The sequence below is a fragment of the Ptiloglossa arizonensis genome, chromosome 6 (genome assembly GCF_051014685.1).
Source record: "Ptiloglossa arizonensis isolate GNS036 chromosome 6, iyPtiAriz1_principal, whole genome shotgun sequence".
Classification (NCBI taxonomy): Eukaryota; Metazoa; Arthropoda; class Insecta; order Hymenoptera; family Colletidae; genus Ptiloglossa; species Ptiloglossa arizonensis.
In genome coordinates, this window is record NC_135053.1 from 21,719,114 (window position 1) to 21,740,179 (window position 21,066).

Sequence of the window (21,066 nt, forward strand, 5' to 3'; positions counted from 1 at the left end):
TGGACAAGTACAGTATTGAAAGCTTTTGTACAAAATACATATATGCGTACATGCAAAAATTTGGGTAACGTGCTTCTTATAAATAATCTAGTAAAATAATAAGAATGAACAATAATTTGTTATTTTAATAGAACGAGTTACAGTAAACTTAAAGAAGCGATCTTATCTTGAATGTGTGAGTAATAAAGGATTAAAATATATAAAGAATTAAAGCTGCGTGTAAAGGAGGTATCTACCTCATCTTCAGGAAACTCGACGACAGGTTGGGGCGAGGGTGTGCGTGGAGAGGGTGGTGCAATCAGCACGGGACGAGGCTCTGTAACAAGAGGCCTCAAATTTGCGCCCTGAGACCCCCCTTTTTCCTCGTTGTGCAGGAAATCAAACTCCCTTAATGCACTCTGTAACTACATTACTATCTGCTTAGCTCCAGAAACTACTTTAAGTTGCAGTACACTTTGAACTGTTGTATATCAAGTTTAATATAACAAGTATTACGAGTGGAGTAGTTTAGCAAGGTAAATCTTTAAAATACATTAACAATTGAAAAACAAATCGCTTAAACTATCGAAGGGAGTTTGTTATAATAACGCTAAAGGAACATTGCGCATTTCAATGTATTTGCTTAGAACGATGCTGAATTTTATGAAAACAACTATGCATAAAAGAAGCAAACAGAATTAAAAATTGTGACAACTAAACGTAAATAGTATATAAAAGTTTGTACGCATTTAAGCATCTAGCAGTTTGTTGAACTTTATAAATAGCATTCTAAAGTTTCCAAAGTACCTATAAAAATAGTATATTTGTAGTACTCTCGAAGCGGTAAGTATAAATTCCTAATGTACCTTGCGCAGTTGAAAGTTTATAATATGTACTAACATGCTTTGTAAAAATACATATTACTATATACAAACGTTAGGAACTATATGAAATCAACTGGATATAATATATCGTATGCATGTGTTCTACATGGTTTTGACCCATAACCAGTGTACCAAACCCTAAACCTTTCAAGTAACAGAAAATACTAGGAAACTTTTTAATACTTTTGCAATGAGATGGATAATTGAAAAATCGCTAAAAGGTATAGTATATCTTTGTTTAAAATTGATGTCTTTTATCTAATGATTTCAATGGTGATTGTAAATTTATTGCACGTAAAAGATATAAATGAAAACGTTATAAATTTGACGCGACTCACTTCTTGATCTAATTTTGGTGGCGGCGGTGGTGCTGGCAATGAGAGCTTCTTTGTGACCGTTGGTGGTGGGGGTGGAGGATGTTCCGGGGGACGTGGCAGTGTAGGGCTACTACTCGAAGCTGATAATCCCAAAGGTCTTGCTCCTCCTAATCCTCCTTTGTCTGGATCGGGCAGTTCTCCAGGTGTTTCAGGTTTATCTTCGATCGAGGTATCAAAAACTAGCTGCAAAGGTTGCGGTCCTAAAATATAAAAACTAGTATTACGTTCGTATACTAATTTATTAATAATGCAACAGAGAATATGTAGCTACCTGATGGCGGACTTTCCGAATTTCTTGTATTGTGTAACGAAGGGGCTGATCGTTTTAGAAGTCTGCCCCAAGTAGCAACGTTAATATTCATTTGATTGGCTCTTGGGAAGTTTTTCACTTGTTGTTTGAAGATCTTGCGTTGACGTTGCAATTTAGGCTTTCTCGAAATCATAGGATTCAGGAATTTAATCTCAGCAAAAAGAAGACCCTGCGGTTCTAACTGAAGTGCCATTCCGTGTCTCACGTCGTCGATGAACTCTTCTAAACGGAGAAACTTTACAGCACATAGAGATCTCCAATCTTTCCAATAAATACCTATTTCAAGTTCTCTCGACTTATCTAGTTCGATAGAAAACCTAAGGAAACGATACATTCGTACAAACTGCCACACTTAAAGTATTTCCATCGTAAAATAAGGTTTAAGTATATACTTCTGACAATAGTATGTACGCAATAAAAATGTACCTTTGATCCCAAGCCTGCTGGGAACACGGTCGCCAACTTGTTTGTGCTACTGTTTGGTTGTCCAGTTTAATAACTGCCATAATATCATCTGTAATAGATCGAAAGATTAGTATATCGTTAGGATTACAGAAACGTGTAACATTTGTAACGAATACTCACTACTAGTTTCATCCTTAACACTGTACGATTTGCTCGAACTACGTCCTGTGACTCCCTTAACAAAACTACGTAAATCTGGACTCGCTGGATGCTCTCTTCTTGTACGCCCGGGTACTTCCTCCGCCAGGTCTTGACACCCCATTAGTCTAACCTGGAATCAGAATTACACTTTTGAAGCAAAATTCCCTTACAGAGAAATCGATGTAATTCCTTTCTTACGCAAATATTCTTTTACCTCCAATTGTCCAGTAACAGCTGCACACCTCGATACCGAAGCAGGGACGGTTGCTCTACCTTCTAGAGGGCCACGAAACGGTTGTAACGACGTGTAGGTCACAGGGACTGGGCTGGCCGATTGCACGCTAGCCAATTCTCTCTTCAATTGAGCAGCTGTGCCACTGTCGGGTGGTAATTCCTGTCTTCTAAGTTCAAGCGATAATCTCAATAAGTCCAGTTTCCTACTTGATTCTGCGAGACTGGCCTGAGCCTAAATTAATTAAAAAACGAATATAGCAAAGAAGAATTCCCAAACAAGTATTTACAAGGCGGATACAGGTGATTTGTGTAATGAAATGCCACCGCTAATATAATCAATATTTATTAACAACATGAACGGCATACATAATTGTGTGTACCAGCTAGTTTAAATAAATGCTCGATAATCAGCAGAATGTTTTGGCAAATTTTATAACTCTGTCATAAATAAAAAAAAGAAAACTATACGTATGGAATACAAGTACCATGGATAAATAAATATAATTTAAACACACGCGTTACGTATTACACGACACAACCTTACACGATAATATTTCTTTTTAATGCAATTCCCTTACAGGGCAGGAAACACTAAGATACGATTAAGATGATAAAAAAAAAAAAGAGAAAGAGAAACCTTTGAAAACACATATACGCGAGGTACGTGGACCTCACGATTTACAATTTTTCGGGTACGAACGAACGATTTTCCTTTCGTTTTGCAACCGAAAGCCCGTTTGTCGTTCGAATTCGCTTATGGAACGCGAACGTTCCCGCGAGTTCAGTTCCTCGAAGTGTCTTCGGCAATGTTCGCACGAGCACGAAGGGTTCTTAGCGGGTCCTATATGGTGTCCAGGCTTGCGAAACGCGTTCACCACCCTACCGAATATCGAAGCCTTCACGATATGATCGGTTCTTTCACCTTGAGGGGTCATGAAGGGCGAGGTGACCCGCGACGGTACTTTCGAAAGAAGAGGAGACGGACTATTGGAACCGAACGGTCCGATTTGATCCCGCAGCGTATGCTGCTGATGAGGAATAACATGCTCGCTCTTGCTAGTGGAATCGGAACGATCCGTTTGTGTATTCTTTCGCGGTGGTTCGTTCTCCTTTACATCCGTCGTCGCGTTCTTGTTCGCAGTCTCGGTTACATTTTTACTCGATCGTCGAATAGTCGATGTTTTCTTAATCATACGTTGACTCTCCTCGCTGGAGACGAAACTCCAGCCGACCGTGCCGCTCTCGTCGGTATCCTCGCCGCTCTCCGCGGACGACCATCCTCCCATCTCGCGTTTCTCTAAATAGTCGCGCATTTTCCTATTCCGTAGCAAGTATCCGCGTTCGATTTGAGGCGATCGCCAACTCTTGTTACCCTCTGTGTCCGATTTCGCCCAAATCTCCCCCATTCTCCTTATTCTTTCGCGATCGCTGAAACTGGCGTACTCGAAGCTGTCGCAAGGCGTCAAGGCCGGTCTGGCGCTTATCAGTGAGTCTATGTCCGAGAATGTGTCCTTCGAGGATGTGGCGACCGAGTCGTAATCGAACGGGATACCAGCATTCGACGACGCAGCGGACAACGGAGCGGAGTCCAGATCACGTAGAGCGCTGTACGAGCTGAACTGAGAGGGATACAACGAGCTTAGTACGTCGTCGCTGTCGTAGCCCTTCGAGCTGGTCAACGATGGCATTCTCATCGGCGCGTGTTTGAAGCTGTCGCATCGTCGTTCCGTGGCACGGGTCAGGAAAGCTTTGTCGTCTTGAAATCCTCTCGGTAGAACGTCGCCAAGTATTTGGGTGTGGGTCACCTTCACGTCGGGGTTCTCGAACACGGTCAACGGCGTGTCGCATTCGTTCTCGCTAGACGTGTTCTCGTCGTCGTCGTCCTCCTCGGTACCGGTGCAGTAAACGTCGATGTGCACGGTGCGCGATTTGCGTTTGCCATCGTCTTTCGTCGTCGAGGTGTCGGACTTCTCCGATTCGGCCGACTGACCGATGCTCGTGGTCTCGGATACTGATGGCGATTGACTCTCTTGCTAAAACGTAAATGAAATCATTTCAACGATCTTGTAGTTTCAGAGTCTGTGATAGAGCTGGGGAGAACGGGTGGCTAAGAGGAAGGATTTTGTAGGTAGAGTCGAAGGATTTTGTGGGTAGAGTCGAAGGATGTTGTAGATAGAGTCGGAAGATTTTCAAATTTATCGAGTTTGTACGGAAAATCGTTTCATTTTTTTTTGGTGAAAATGAAATACAAGCTTTTTAGAGTGTATTAAATAGTTTGTTAAATTATATGACGAAATGAAAACGAAATGACTTTTCGAACTATTTAATGGAATAGCTTCCGAATTGGAAAGAATTTGTCCTTACGACAAACGTATACTTGTGTTTGAAGTATAAACATTTATACTTGTGTTTCAAGTATAAACGTATACTTGCGTTTCAAGTATAAACATTTTATTAAATTATATGATGAAATGAAAACTAAATGACTTTCAGAACAACCTAATAGAATAGCTTCCGATGAGGGAAGAACTTGTCCGTACCACGATAAACGTATACTTGTGTTTCAAGTAGACAAATTTTATTAAATTATATGATGAAATGAAAACTAAATGACTTTCTGAACAACAAGAAGAACTTGTCCTTATGACAAATGTATACTTATGTTTCAAGTAGACAAATTTTATTAAATTATATGACGAAATGAAAACGAAATGACTTTCCGAACAACCTAATAGAATAGCTTCTGATTTGGGAAGAACTTGTCCTTACGACAAACGTATACTTGTGTTTCAAGTATTGGTAGAATGTGACCTGGAAGTTGATTTTAGCTTCTGCGAGAGTACGTATAGGTTCTTCCAGAAATGGTAAAACGAAACAAGGAGAAGAGAGACGAGTCAACGAGACAGCCAAACCAGAAGCTAAATCTTCCACTACTTTCCGTCTCCGTCACGTTTGGTCCCCGGACTCGAAACAGAAGGTGTTGTGTACCAATTTGAAAGAATTTACCTCGCGCACGTAGTACCTAAAAATACCGTACCCGTTTCGTCCGTTTGTTAAGTATTTAACAAATTATCGAACACCTCGCCTCTTCGTCTCCCCATGGATTAGGGTACACAGAGACCAGTCAATGAAAATCCAAAAACTTTGCAATCTTAAACACGCTTAACCACTCACCTTCTTCTTCTTCTGCTCGTCCAAACAGTGAAGACCAGCTACCGCTTTCCTCCTGCACCTGCTCTTAGTGAAAACCGTGGACGACGATTCCCGTGACTCGATGTCCGTGGTTTGCGAGGAGGCGTCTTTGCTGATCGTGGTCGATTTACCGGTGACCTTGTCCCTGAACTGGACGCTGGACGTGCTCTCCTCCGTGCCTTCTTCGCAAACTTCCGGCACCGTGGTGAACTGATGACGCGAGAATACGTGTTGATGCGACGAATGGTGACGCCAAGAATGATCGTACGAGTGTTTCGTTGACTCGTTGCTAGCTGCACGCCCGACGCTGCTGGTAGTGGTGGTCGTGGTGGTGGTGGTGTCTTTCTTGTCGGTCGTGTCGACCGCGGACAGAACGATGCTGCAGGTGCTCTTGCATCGACGATTGTACTGTTGGGATGGACGACGAGAAGGCAAGCTCGAATAGGAGCGCGCGGAGAATTGCTCGCTGTTGTATCCGGAATCGGAGACGTTCGCGGTTCGTCCTCTAGACGACGTTGACTCCTCGTTACCCGACGAGCTGGATCTCGGTATCGTGAACGATCCTAAAGACGGTCTCGGTGGTGGGGTCGAAGTGAACAGTATGTTCCCCCGTTGAAAACCGAACGAGTTCGAGGACGTGGGTGCGACGTAGGTCGAGGATACCGGTATCGTCGTGGAGGTCGGTTGACTGGTGTTCCAACGATACGTCATGCGAACACCGTCGGAATCGGTGACGGTCGAAGTCACACCGAGTGGCGTCTGTCCGGATTCCGGTGTCGTCGGCGAGCTATGACGTATCGTGACCTCCGCACGCACCAACCACGGTGGTGGTTGCGCGTTACCCGATTGGTCACCACCCTGTCGTCCGTACATGTCGCTCGCGACTTCCTCTTCGGTCTTCTCCACGTTGTTATCCACCGTGGAACATTATTTATCAATCGGTTCGTCTTTGCAAGCGAACGCTCGCACCGCCCGGTGTCTCCTCTACTCTCCTCCGTTGCGAAACGAATCCAACGAGGACGTGGTGTTCGCGCGAGGTTCGTTCCCTCGCACATCGATTCGACGTTGAATCGTCTACGACGTGATCACCGCGACCATCTCCTCTTCCCTGGGACAGGTGACGCGGTGGCGTTCCACGACGGTTGAACCGCGCGCGAAAGTAAGCGCGCCGGTATCATTTTACGAAATTCGATCGCCGATGAAAAACGTGATATTTCACGAACGAGAGGTTTCAAACGTACGCGATACGCGAACTCGTGCGTAGAAAACGTCGAGCGGGCGCGAGCGGAGTCGTTCGGTTCGCGGAAAGACGGCAATTCTGCGTTTATTGCGTCTCCCCGTGCTATTTTCAGAACGACGTTACACAGTATTCGGGACGGTTTCGTTATTGCTTGTATCGTGTCGATATTACGTATTAAAATTGTCAAATAGTCCTCTGTCTACCGAACGCTGTATATATATATATACATATATATGTATATATGCATGTGTGTATATATATATATAAAAATTCGCAGCTAGAACGTTGCCCGTTTTCCCTTCTTCTTCTTCTTCTTCTTCTCCTCTTTCTGCTCCTCTTTTATCGTCGGTGAAAATTGAACGTGGCGTTGCGCGAGCTCGCGACTTTTTTCATAATATTTACATTTATATTGCGCCGAGCGAGCGAATCTCGTACACCGGGTCTCGTTACCACCGGTCCCACTGCCTCGCCACTCGTAAGGTGACAAACCATACGTCGGAGCGGGGTATAATTAGCGCAATATAAATTTGGAGCAACGCACGCTCCGACCAAATATACCTGGAACCAGATGATACTTTCAACGAGGCGGCGGTTTCGCCGTGCGATCGTTCGCTTCTAACGACGGACACGTCGCCCACGTCGGGCGTCGACTTCCACCGACGAGAATTAATAATACCGTCCACTGGTCGAACGTTCCGAACAGACGTTTTCTCCGTATCCCTGTAGAATGGAATTCGTTTCTACGTCCACGTTTCTCCTTCGACACGGAATCGTACGCGCATCCTCCTCCTCCTCCTTCTCTATTTCTATCAGTCGGTTTCCGTTTCGGAGCAGAAGGTTCGCGGATAGTCGCGTAGCGCGTCCTCGCGAACACGGAAGCTCACGTTACGAAATGGACCGCTCGCTGGGCCGTAAAATTAGGAACTCGTGGCTCCGAGAATCTATCGACGATCGTCTCGAGAGTCTATCTACGATCGTCTCGAGAGTCTATCTACGATCGTCACTCGTCTTGGTGTCGTTCCGGTGAGGTACGTCAGTCTTCTTGTAACGTCGGAACGCAGCTAGAGATGAACGTTGCCAACGGTGTACACGACTCCGGGCGGATTCGAGAATCAGTCTTGATGTATCGTATCATGGCTCCGGTCCCACGCGAATTATCCGCGAGCTCGTACCGCGTCTCCAGGGATGTCCTCTGGTCGGACACACGCGTTTCCCGAGCCGTCTGTTCCCGGTTGATTGGCGCACATGTCGTTGGTTTATCGCGTTGCTTACGACTGGGTCGCGCCAGCTCTCCCCCCGAGAGGTGGTAACTAAGCGCGACCCGAAAAGGCGTCATAGAAGACGACGGGGTAGCGGGGATTAGACGGTGCTATTTCGAGAACGCTGCGTATACGCCAGCGTCGACTCGGACTCGACGTAGTCGTCTACGTCGAACACGTTCGAGAGACTCGGACGCGCAAATGGAGAAACCGTTTTATACGATCGGTGGATCAATTCGGTGCTCACCGATCCGTTGTTCCATTTAACGCGTAGACGTACACGCGATACAGACGCCACGCCAAACCGCGAAAGTACGCTCGTGTCAGCTCGATGCAGGATCGTCGAGCGTTGTTACGTACCAGGTGTACGATGAATCGGTCGATTTTCGTAACGAATTCAACGATCGAGATCCGTTCGGAGATTCGTTAACCCTTTGGACTCGAGAGGAGATATCTCTCGCTCGTCGCCTAATTTCAGTGTACTATTTTCGATCCAACTTCGCGGTTTGGAATTCAATGTATATTAAAAAGTATGTACTGAGAAGTATATGAAAATGTTCCATTTTTAGATTCATTTTACGGGAAAAGTTCGTGGATTGGAATTCAAATTGGAATTTAAATATCACGTTTTTGTAGAATGTAAATGCATGTTTGCGAAGTATATAAAAATGTTCCATTTTAGATTAATTTCACGAGAAAAATTCGTGGTTTGGAATTCAAATTGAAATTTAAATATCACGTCCTTGTAAAGTGTAAACGCATGTAAACTTGAGTTTAGAATTCAAATCGGAATTTAAATATTACGTTTTTGTAGAGTGTAAACGCGTGTATGCGAAGTATTTAAAAATGTTCCATTTCAAATTAATTTTATGGGAAAACTTCGTGGTTTAGAATCCAAATTCAAATTTAAATTTAAATTTAATTTACACTCTACTCTTGTAGATTTTCTCGAGGCGCCGGTTTCTGGTAGCAAAGAAGCCTCGAGTGCAAAGGGTTAAAACGGTTCGTTTTAATTGTAAAAATTAGAGTCAAATTATATGTGTCTATTGTTTATAAGTATTCTGCTCGACGAATTAAAAATTCTTAAGAATCCTTAAAATCTTAACCAGCGACGACTAATCGAGTATCTCCACGCACTCCGATTGGAGTAAATTTGAACAATCTTTCGCGAGAACACCGATCCTCTTCGATGTTACTTTCTTTTTGAACTTTTCGTCCTCTCCTCGAGTGGAACACGCAGAAACGACACAAGAATTTGACCTTTACTCTTAAAATTAAAACGAATTTCGTTTAAAACGAATCTCCACAGCCGATTCAAACGCGTGGATTCAACGTTGAAAATCGCGACGAGTTTCTTGTAAATTGTTCATCCACCGACTTTTACTTTTACCTTACGAAAGGAACGAAGCTCCGACCATACGAGACGTTACAAAGTTACGTCGAGATCGATGCGTAACGCCTCGAGTAATAGCATTGTTAATAACGTTCCCTTGAAACACGACCGTATAGAAACGAAGAATGCCATTTACGATCAAAGCGAATCACGTGTTACGGTTATCGAGCTTGAATGAGATTTTATAGATGTAAAAACAGTAGCGATGAATTTCTAAGCGTGAAAGACGGGCTCGAATATGTCGTACAATGGTGTCACGCACGGCATACGTGTCTGTTTGTAATACGACATGAATGGCACCCTTTTCACGTCGTATCGTACAAAAGCTTTTCATTATCGAACGTCGTCCGTTACATCCGACTCGGTATCGAGACGCGTATCGAACAGGAAATGACACGTACCTCCGTTAAGGCCTTCTTATCAGCGACTTTGGCACTTTGTAGAAGACGTATCACGTTCTTGGCCCCTTCCACGACCGCAGCTTCGATCCGCAGACGATGTCGTAGCTCCTCCACCCTTTCCTCCAGCGCGAGTTCCAGGCTTGGCTCGTACCTATCTGGAATCGTAATCGTCCACGTATTATCCATCGTGTTCGAAACAATTAGATCGGTGTCGTCGAAAAAGAAATCGAACCGAAAAAACCTTACGAATCAACGACGAGTAGAACATCGTTTTATAACGGTTCGAACGCGTTTGTTTCGCGGTGCAGAAAAATCGAAAGCACATAGAAGATAGATAGCTACGAATTACGAACCCCGATCGAGCGACCGGTCGCAATACGACTGCCATCGGCTTCGTATCTACCCCGAAAGCGAGATTGTTTTTACGTCACGCGAGACCGCGGATGTCCTCCGGATCATCGGTCCGATAGACACTCGGTGCTCGTCGTTTGCGCGCGAATTGTAAGCGAGAATACAATAACGGTTTCCAGCCAAAGAGATACACGTTCAATCGTTAATAGAGAATATCCACGTATTCGCGCACCCTAAATACCCGTATTGCGAATCTTGTTCGCAATTTTCATCGATCTTCTACATTTTGCAAGACCTTCGGTTCGCGAGAAACCGAGAAACACACCGTGCACGCGTGGTCGTTTGCAAATTTTACAACTGTGCCGGTACTTTCCACGAAACACGTTGAAAATAATCGGAGAACTCGAGCAACCTTGGATCGTTTCTACCCCCACGACTCGACGAGTAATCGTTTCCATTTGTCCACGCTCGCAACATTCGAACCACGCTGCAGCACTTTAGATACAATTGCACCGTACCGGGTTGAAAATTATCGAAAATTTATTCGCAACATTACACTCGAATGATCGACCACAGCGGTCGTAAACACGTTACGAAACGCAAAATTGGAAGCGGAACGTAATTACCCCAGGGGACGCGGGACGTTTCTTATCGGCTCCGGTTACATTAAAGCGGAATCATTAACTGGGAATTATTAACGCGGTAAAGAATTACAAGATCGCCGAAGAAAATTCCCGTCCGCCACGGGAGAGCCATCGTCCCCGCGAATGTCCACCATAATTTCCACCGAATCGCCATACCGGTGAGCGTACACGGTCTATATTTCAACGGTCACTGTCGTGTGTAATGCATCTGTGCGCGGTCTGGCGTGAATCACGGCAACGTATCGGAGGTAAATAGCAACGGGGGACATTAATTGCCGATAATTATGTTCTCCGTGTGACTAATTCCACCGAGTCGCCGCGAACCGCTCGCGAACGTTCCACCGGAACACGTAAGCGATATGGTAGCCGATTCGGGGGGTTGTTTTTTTCTTTATCTTTCTTTTTCTTCTTCTTTTTCTCTCTCTACCTTTATTGCTAGTTGTTTCGCCATTCGGCGGCGGTGCATCGCCGCGTGCATGTTGCTGCTGACGCGCTTGCCGCACTTTCATTATCCGCATGCGTAGGAACTCGATTTTCGCGCGTGAATCGTCCAACATTTGTTGCGCCTCCTGCAGCAGCTTCTTGTCCCTTCCGCTCGTCAAACTTTGGATCATGTTCTCGGCGCCCTGCTTCACCTTCAACGTGAACAGAGAAATTAATCGTCCGTTTACGCGCATAATCACCCGAACCGCGTGTACATTCATCGTTCGTTGATTCGCCCGCTTTTATCGTTCGTGGCAACGTATCTTTGCGTTAGTAGAAATTTCGACCGTGTTCAAGATAGATACATATCTCCGGGTTCACCTTTTTGTAGAAAAATTTCGGCATTTTTGCTGCTCCCTCGGCAAACTTCGATACGCAACTGCGCGTTTCCGAAACATTGTAAGTTTTCACCAGCTCAACGGCTAAACCTATTACACGTTGAGACGTATCGCGCCGTGTGACGCAAAGATACGGTTTTGCCCCGATACTGATCGAATTAGACACCGACGATTCGTTGACACTGATGAATTGGCCGCGTGCCAGGATCGATATGTTATTTTTCGATCGCTGAGAGGAAACGTTTCAAAATTGTTTCTTTTCTTTTTTTCTTTTTCTTTATCAGCGATTCGCGTAATCGTTCGCAATGTGACGAGCGATTTTTAAGTCGGTCGGTTCACGGTCTCGGTAACGGTCGATGTACAACGATAACGAGATCTTACTCGAGAGAGAGAGAGAGAGAGAAAAAAGCAGACGAGATACTACGATGCTCTCGTTTAATTCAATTCGGTCGGATTGATGTCACGAATGAACTCGCGAAACAAGTTCAAAGCTTGATACTCCGATTAGTTTAAATCATCGTGTGACGAAATGGGAAGCTATCTTTAGTGGAAAGAAAAATGCCGGCGATTCACTGCTGACTCACACAGCCGAGAACGAAACGAGAATTCTTGTACCGTCTCTCGAGTAATCGCTCGCGAATTACAGAACGATTATCACTGCGTTAACGCGATCGTCGTTTCGCGCGACATTAATGGTAACACGGATGCAAACAGGTGAAATAACAAAATTGTAATAGATTCTGTACCTTTAAGTATAGACTATAAACGTATTGGGTTGTTCGGAAAGTGATTTCGTTTTCCAAAATGGAGAATATATAATTTAATAAAATATTTATACACTTAAAAAAAAATCGTGTTTCATTTTCACCTAAAAAAAAACGAAATGACTTTCCCGAACAACCTAATATATATATGGGAAGTGAAACGTAAGATTCTAAAATTCGTAATTATTAAAAATTGTTCGATCCACAAGGAGGATAATTTTTTGGAATGTTTTCCCAAACTTTAACACGATCGTTGAGAATCGTTCGATCGTATCATTAATTCATAAATTCTATTGGGAATTAATCTAATTTAGAATTCGTAAATTCTATTGGGTTGTTCGGAAAGTCGTTTCGTTTTCCAAAATGGAGAATATAGAATTTAATAAAATGTTTACACGCTCTAAAAAGAATCGTGTTTCATTTTCACCAAAAAAAAAACGAAATGACTTTCCGAACAACCTAATAATACTAATGAATCTTTATAGATACCTTCTCAAGTGATTCAATTTAGGGAACGCTCGATTTGTCCACTTACTCCGTGTTGCAAAAGTTCAGATTATATTGGGTTGTTCGAAAAGTCGTTTCGTTTTCCAAAATGGAGAATATATAATTTAATAAAATGTTTACACACTTAAAAAAAAATCGTGTTTCATTCATTTTCACCAAAGAAAAAACGAAACGACTCTCCGAACGAGCCAATATTTATCGTTGCATCGAAAAACGAGTAAGCCTCGTGTCGATGCAATTTCCACGAGCCGACGTGAGAGAATTCGTGAAATTATTCCGCGAGTAGTTTCAACGACAAAGTAGAAAACCGAGGTCCGGTTCGTTCATTGAAATGTAATTTAAAAACGGGTTTACGCGAACCGCGAGTCTTTCTCCCTGGTTCGTTTTCCGTCCCTTGCATTACTTTTTAATAAACGACGTCTACCTTGAGTTCGATATTGAGCTGCTTCTCCAAGGACAAAAGACGGAGATCCGTGAATAGACCCTCCTGACTCGGCGACGACGGCCCCATTGGTGACAGAGGCGTGTCTGAAACGAAAATAGGCGTTGAAAATAAAAAGCCGCCTCTTGATCCGATCCAGCATAGTTTGATCGCGGAAAGAAGCATATCCTTCGGTTATATTTTTATCGTTTACTTCTCGTTGGAAATAAATACGCACTTACGAACCGAGTTCGCGCGCCATCGAACAATTTCACTAGAACCAGTGTTTCCGGTCGACGAGCTCTATTTAATAATTTTCCAACGAATCGATTTAAACGGAAGAGAAAAATTCAAAATTTTCGTTCACGATGTCCCGAAGCATATCCTTCGGTTATATTTTTATCGTTACCTTTTCGTTGGAAATAAATACGCACTTACGAGTTCGCGCGCCATCGAACAATTTCACTCGCGACTGGAACCAGTGTTTCCGGTCGACGAGCTCTATTTAATAATTTTCCAACGAATCGATCGATAATCAGAAGAGAAAAATTCAAAATTTTCGTCCACGACGTCCCGAAGCATATCCTTCGGTTATATTTTTATCGTTTACTTCTCGTTGGAAATAAATACGCACTTACGAGTTCGCGCGCCATCGAACAATTTCACTAGAACCAGTGTTTCCGGTCGACGAGCTCTATTTAATAATTTTCCAACGAATCGATATAAACAGAAGAGAAAAATTCCAAAATTCTCGTCCACGACGTCCCGAATATTCCGCTCGAAGGCACAGTTCGAACCCGCGTAGGCGTTCGCGTAATCGCGTCTCGTTGCATCCGAGAGTTTCAAGTGCCCAATAGTGAAATCGCGAAGTACTCGAATCCCACTTGCTGTAACCCACTAGAGATATCTCTTCGGTATTCCGAAAGGCTCCCACGTGTTTAATGTACACCCGTGTATAATACAAGCGTAGAAAGAGTGTTGCTCCTCTTTGTCTCGCGGGTGTACCACCGTTACACGGTGCGCGTATTTCCCATCGTTGAGTTCTCGCTAGACTCGCAACGCAACGCTCGATATGTCGCAAACGCGTTTCTCGACCACGAAGCGCAAACTTTTAAACTTTTTATTGCTTCTTCAATCGAAGAACCAATAGTCGTACGAGAGATTCGTTACGATAAGTTTGCACAACAAACGAGAAGCAACCGAGTAGGTGTGGGTGTAATTCACGCGAAACAGCTACCGCGCGTTGGAAAAACGCGTGCGTGAACACGAGACCTCGTCTGAATCCGATTAAAGGAGCCTTGCGTATAAATTGTTCCTACGAGGCGTGAGATTCAACGCTTTATACCCTTTACGGTGCAATTAAGGTTGCACGGAACGAATTCACGAATCGTCCGATTTGCATGGAAGAAGAAAGAAACGATACAGCTGTTACAATGTAAACGCGTGCTCGGTACGGTCGGCGGAACTAGTTTACAAGGATCGGTCGAATATGGTGCGAAAAGTCGAAGTGGAGCTGGAAACGTACGCCACCGGACCATGTTTACAACACGCTCGATTTTTCCGTCGTTTGATACGGTCTGTTATTTTTAGAATCGTATCTCGTGTTTATGTTTCCAAGCGTGATCGACCAACGATCTATAGAAATCTACGGAATCAACGCGTACGGTTGATGTACACGTTCGCGACGCTAGATTCGGTATACACGAGCTGAAGTACCAAGAACTTGGACAACGACACTGAATAATATTCGTATGGCGATTTTTCGGTCCTGTTCTCTCCATCATCGTTCGACTCCTACCTGTATCGATCGCAGGCTAGAAGTCGATCGTACACCGCTCGAAAAGTGCGCGACAACGTTCGAGAACGAACCACCGGCGATCGCGCGTGTGGAGAAACAACGATCTGAAAGTAGATCGCGCGAGTGCGCGAGTGAGCGCACGGCGCGGGAACCATTCTGAAAAACGAGTGTTAGAATTATAAGTACAGCTTCCGGGCGAGCCGGAACACCGAACAATTACGGCAATCAATTCCACTTACGTAATTATATCGGCGCTGTTTGCGAAACGCGCGCGACTCCAGTTTTATCGCGCCGGGCACGCCCTGATACCTATTTTTTTTTTCTTTTCTTTTTTTTCCTCTTTCTTTATACCCCGTAGCGGAGAACCGATACCTGTAACGCGCCGCGTGTCGGCGTACGCGGATTTCCTGCGAGCGCGTAGGTACACCTTCGGAACGCAACGTCGAAACGCAGCCGCGATCGCAGCGGCACTCGCGCACGGCAACGAAATTTATGCATCGCGAGCTCTCGATGCGTGTACCGTGGCGAGGGAACGTTGCTCGCGATGGATTATCGAGAACAATAGCCGAAACCGTGTAAATTTCACCGTTTCTCTTTCGCCCGTAGGCTGACTGCGCGGCTGACGAAATTTCTTTCGAGACCAGCGAACCGTGAAGGCCCCCTCGAAATGATTTATCATCAATAACCGCGCGCTCGCGCGACCGGTAAGGGGGCACGGGACGCGCCGGTTTATCCAGCCGCGTGGAAAACAACGGGTAACGACGTACGGGAAACGTGCGCGCACGCTCGCCGACAAAGCGACACGTAAGTGCACGCGCGACGGCGCCTGTGCGCGGACAACCGCACTTGCACCGTCGGGTGCACACGCTCCGGCTGACATGTCCGAATAAGGCGAGCCACGGAGATGGAGAGACAGAGAGACAGAGAGGATATCGGCCATGGGAATGCGTACGCTCGTAGTACCATCGCCGGAATCGCGACGCGGAGGAGAGCGTACGAACGAGCGAGCGAGCGAACGACGAATTCAACCGCGCGGACAGGTTCTCTCCGGACGACCACGACGACGACGACGACGATGAAAAGGAACGGAAGGAAGAGGGTAATGGCGCACTGTGCGGAAAACGAACGAGAAGAATCGAGGAGGATATCGGCCGTAAACGCGACCTCCGCGGCGGCCATTAGAGGATTTTCCAGCGATACCGATTTCCGTGGGTTCTTACATAGATCTAGATTCTTTAGGATTTTCGATATCGAGTCGGTTACTTTTGGAAACGAGTTTTGAGAGTCGTAAAGATTGAAACGGTCGAGATGAAGGTGAGGATTTGTGAATAGGGTCGAAATATCGAAGAAATTTGAGAAAAGAATGCGAGAGATCTGGTCGAGGATTTTCCAGCGTGTTCTTGGATGGCTTTAGATTCTTTGTATCTTTGTTATCGATTGATTCTTTGGGAGCCAGAGCAATTTTGAGAGCACTTTTGAGAGCCACAGCAATTTCAAGAGCACTTTTGAGAGTTATAGCAATTGAAATAGTTGAGATCATTTGTGAGCAGAGTCGTAATATCGAAGAAATTTGACAAAAGAAAGCAAGATATCTGGTCGAGGATTTTCCAACGATTTCCCCGAGTACTTGCACGGCTCTAGATTCTTTGTATCTTTGCTATCGACCGATTCTTTAGGAGTCATAGCAATTTTGAGAGCCATAGCAATTTCGAGAGCACTTTTGAGAGTTATAGCAATTCTGAGAGCACTTTTGAGAACCATAGAAGTTTGGAGAACCCTTTTGAGAGTTATAGCAATTGAAATAGTTGAGATAATTTGTGAGCAGAGTCGAAATATCGAAGAAATTTGACAAAAGAAAACAAGATATCTAGTCAGGGATTTTCCAACAATTTCCCTGAGTTCTTGCACAGCTCTAGATTCTTTAGCATCTTCCCTATCGAATCGTTTACTTTTGCGAAACGACTTTTAAGAGCCACAGCAATTGAAACGGTCGAGATAACCGCGAGAATTTATAAACAGAGTCGAAATATCGAAAAAATTTGACAAAAGACAGCAAGATATCTATTCAGGGATTTTCCAGCCATTTCCGCAACTTCATGCAAGAATACCCTCTCTCTCGTGTCTTCTCTCAACATCGAATAATAATATCCATCTTCGCACACGATCGATGTGCAAATGTATCCGACGCGATGCCATTTTTTACGACTTTCCATCGCGAACAATGTTTGCTTGACACTCGAAAGGTCGAGATAAACGATGTCTGCGTAAGAACTCGGGTGCAGAGTCGAAACGACGAGGAAATTGAAAAGGAGAACGATAACGTGCACGTTGGAATCAATTCGCTCGGATCGATTCCAGCCCGCAGATCACACACTCGAGCGCACAACAACGGACAGGTACAATGCGCGCGAAACGAGGCAAAAGAACGTACAATTTGCAACAGACGAGAACCGTAAGTGTCTCGCCGATATGGAGCTGATTCGTTCGACGAAATCGACCGTGGACGCGTTCGACGCGAAACGACCAAAGAGGCTAGAATAAACGATGGATCCGTGAACGCAGAAACTACGTATCCGGGCGGAACGAGAATCGAACCACGTCTAGGAAGCTAGAAAAGAACGGAGATCGAAAACGAGGGGGGAAACCGATCGGTGAAAAGGTGAAACGAAATCGTGGACGAGCCCCGGGGGACAATACCGCGTCGAGGAGTTCGCGAAACCATGTCATTAGCGCGGTACCAGAACACGTGCCCCATTATGTGCCGTTTCTACGACCGAGGGGGCGACGACAAAGCCTTTCCTTGTTTCCAGACTGCGAAACTCCACGCTCTCTCCGTCCGCGGTCTCTCTCCTCTCCTCCTCCACCATGTCGGTACCATTGCGCGCGAAAACAATGAATGGAATTATCGAGGCGCTCGTGTGCACGCGCCGTTGACGCTTTCGAAAAAGAAACCCGCTTTTCTTCCACCGACGTATCGTTATCGTTCCTCGCCGGTTTTTCGCTAACAACGGAACCCCGCTACGGGTTTATCCTTCGCGACGACAAACACGCGTAATATCGTTGATCGTTTCGCACCGGTTTTCGCGAACAACGGGACGACGCGCTAACTACATCGAAGACGAAACTAGATGCAACGATAACCGATGCGTTTCTCGATGAGATACGTTCTTCTTTTTTCCACCGTGGAACGATTCGGATTAACAGGCAACGGATACCCCTACTGTCCGGTGCAAATTTTCAAACCGCGTTAACGAGCAGCCGGTCCCGCGCGTACCGTAATTACAGGATTCACGGGCGCTGTAAAAAAAAATAGAAGGAAAAAAAAACGGCATTCAGGGGAAATTAGAAATTTTAATCCCCCGTTGCCTGTAAGCTGTAACAGCGATTTCCTCTCACGGGGCGCGCACGAGCGAGCCGAGTCCCTCTCGCTCGTCCTCCCATTCACAATCGCGGCGGGCTCCGCGTTTTCCACGTAACCGCGCGATTCACACAGACGCGCGTTCACCGACCGTAACCCAACCGGGCGCTAGACTTCCTACGGCATATATTAATATATGTAAGAAGTAATTGTTCCTGCGCCTCGTAAACTGGTATAGAGCCCGATCCGCAACATCCTTATTACGGGACTGATTAAAATAATTAGCGCGACCAGAGACGGTTCAACGCGAACGAACGAACGAACGAACGAACGAACCTGCGCGCAATCGGGACGCACGCATGCACTCGCCAACGGGATGCGTTTCGTTGCACCGTGCTCGGCCACGGAATCTGCTGTTAATCGACTCGAACGTTCCCCGATCCATTGTGCTCCGACCGTAGCCACCACGGAAACGAGAAATCTCTCATTCTGGGAGCGCGTCGGCGTTTACGGTCCCGAGCAATAAAAATAGAACGGGGAAACGAACAATTCCCGTACCCCGGAACGTGATTTTTTAACCTCTATTCCCACACGGTGACGGTTAAAAATATTTTTCATACCGCGACTAAACGTGTGGAGAAACGTAAACCGTCGCACGAAACGAGATCAATTTAACGATTGAGTTATTAACGTTTACTCGATCGAGAAAATCACACGATCGGATCGATGGGTAATTCGTTGACAAGTTCGATTCTATTACTTTTCTTCCATGCTTAAATTTGCGTTTTAAAGGAGAAAATTGTCTCGTACGTTACGATACGCGTCTTCTGTTGGGTTGTTCGAAAAGTCGTTCCGTTTTCTCTTTTGGGGAAATTAAACACGATTTTTTTTAGGGTGTATAAATATTTTATTCAATGATATATTCTCCATTTTGGAAAACGAAATTACTTTACGAACAATCCAATAGATATCGACTAAGAGTTTGGATCTCGAAAGTGAGAAGATTCCACGTAGAAGTCGTCGATTGCGGTCGTATTAAATTTAGACATGGGCATACTGTATTTGAAAAAGCAATGATATATAATATTTAAGATTACGAAGGATAAACAAGATTTATTCATTCTTTCGTGAACTTTAGATATATGGTCATAGAATAATGTGTTTTAACGTAATGGTTTTATGTAAAAATTATATTTTATAGTTAAAGTATGGTATCTTTCAAAACAGTCTCCAATATACAGCCCTGTATATCCTTTTCGACTACGTGTATAGCAAAAATAATTAATTTGGTCTCTTCCGCCCTTAATCTTTCGGTTTCAACATACAGAACAATCTTTACATTTTACATCTTCATAGTGCCGCAATATATGCAGTTTTCCATTAAGGAAAATCATCAAGCCTTTCCTCTTTACTGGATTCCGTTGTCTCTAACAGGAGCACCGTATCGGTTCGTGAACAGATTCTTTAGACATTCAGGTTCGTTCGGAGAAAGTGTAAACTAATACACAGTTGAACAAAGTATAAGATTAGTACGGTTCCTCGCTAGAGCAGACATACGATCATAAAGGATTAGATTATACATTCTCCATTTTGGAAATGACTCTACGAACAAACCCAATAGTATTCGCAGTCGCTTTCGTCGATATCGAGGGGATAGTATTACGGTCGAGTACACGAGGAAAAGGGAAACGTTTCAGGTAAGTCGCGATTCGACCGATGCAACGCTCGCCGGAGCGATTTCCTAGAGTGACTCGTAATCGTGGAAAAATGCAGTTTCCGTCCCGTACGCGTCGTTCTCGTCACGAGGAAAAAAGCGTCCGGGGAACCGTTTCCAGCGTGACTCGAACAACGCCGACGAAACGACGGTGAGTCTCGTACGAAACCGTGGTTCGTTTTCTCTCGTCGATCGACCGTGGGCGTCGTACGCGGCCTGTAATCGCGACAGACGGCGATCCGTCCGCGCGCGTACCGGCGCGAGTCGATACGCGTCAACGGGCCGCGCGTTGCGAGACTTTTTGTAATTCGTGACTCACGGAGCGTTATCGATCTACGATTTTTATTGCGTCAATCGATGACAACGCGAGCATACCGGGGATAAGCGAGCCCTTAAATCACGCGTTCGTTTGTCATTGACCCTTTCGCTACGGCAGGCCTATATACACGTTCTCGGAGAATGACCATTCATGTAGGAAGAGCGTATATATGCGTCCTTGAAGAATTACCATTCATGTACGAAGAACGTATATATACGCCCTCGAAGAATTACCATTCATATACGAAGAGCGTATATATACGTCCTCGAAGAATGACTACTCATATACGAAGAGCGTATATATACGTCCTCGAAGAATTGCCAGTCGTATACGAAGACCGTATATATACGTCCTCGAAGAATTGTCAGTCGTATACGAAGACCGTATATATGCGGCCTCGAAGAATTACCATTCGTATACGAAAACCGTATATACACGTCCTCGAAGAATTGCCAGTTGTATACGAAGACCGTATATATACGCCCTCGAAGAAT

The 21,066-nt window shown here is 44.9% G+C and overlaps 2 protein-coding genes across 5 annotated transcripts in view; both read right to left on the reverse strand.

The window, feature by feature from the left end:
- Pkn (serine/threonine-protein kinase N) overlaps positions 1 to 21,066 on the reverse strand; it is a 39,979-nt gene that overhangs the window by 4,209 nt on the left and 14,704 nt on the right. Inside the window, exons 1-9 of one of the 4 annotated variants that reach the window (XM_076314808.1) lie at positions 11,675 to 11,863; positions 11,298 to 11,505; positions 9,876 to 10,030; positions 2,371 to 2,622; positions 2,136 to 2,286; positions 1,977 to 2,064; positions 1,512 to 1,867; positions 1,202 to 1,440; positions 237 to 404 (exon numbers count right to left, since the gene is read on the reverse strand). In XM_076314808.1, the coding sequence (XP_076170923.1) occupies positions 237 to 404; positions 1,202 to 1,440; positions 1,512 to 1,867; positions 1,977 to 2,064; positions 2,136 to 2,286; positions 2,371 to 2,622; positions 9,876 to 10,030; positions 11,298 to 11,505; positions 11,675 to 11,698 (1,641 nt within the window). In that variant the 5' untranslated portion in view covers positions 11,699 to 11,863. Of the gene's footprint in view, positions 1 to 236; positions 405 to 1,201; positions 1,441 to 1,511; positions 1,868 to 1,976; positions 2,065 to 2,135; positions 2,287 to 2,370; positions 2,623 to 9,875; positions 10,031 to 11,297; positions 11,506 to 11,674; positions 11,864 to 13,386; positions 13,491 to 21,066 lie in introns of those variants that run through there. The other 3 variants (XM_076314805.1, XM_076314804.1, XM_076314806.1) reach the window with 3 other exon arrangements.
- Positions 2,767 to 8,134, reverse strand: LOC143148460 (uncharacterized). Its single transcript, XM_076314809.1, has 2 exons — positions 5,565 to 8,134; positions 2,767 to 4,423 (listed from the first exon to the last, which is right to left on the reverse strand). Exons 1-2 carry the CDS (start codon positions 6,453 to 6,455, stop codon positions 3,062 to 3,064), a joined length of 2,253 nt encoding a protein of 750 aa, XP_076170924.1. The 5' UTR covers positions 6,456 to 8,134; the 3' UTR covers positions 2,767 to 3,061.

Bases quoted from the DNA above. Each gene is read 5' to 3' on its own strand.
- LOC143148460 (XM_076314809.1), bottom strand. From the start codon at position 6,455: ATGTACGGACGACAGGGTGGTGACCAATCGGGTAACGCGCAACCACCA. The intron at 4,424-5,564 runs GTGAGTGGTTAA...TTTACGTTTTAG, and splicing joins ACGAGCAGAAGAAGAAGAAG to CAAGAGAGTCAATCGCCATC.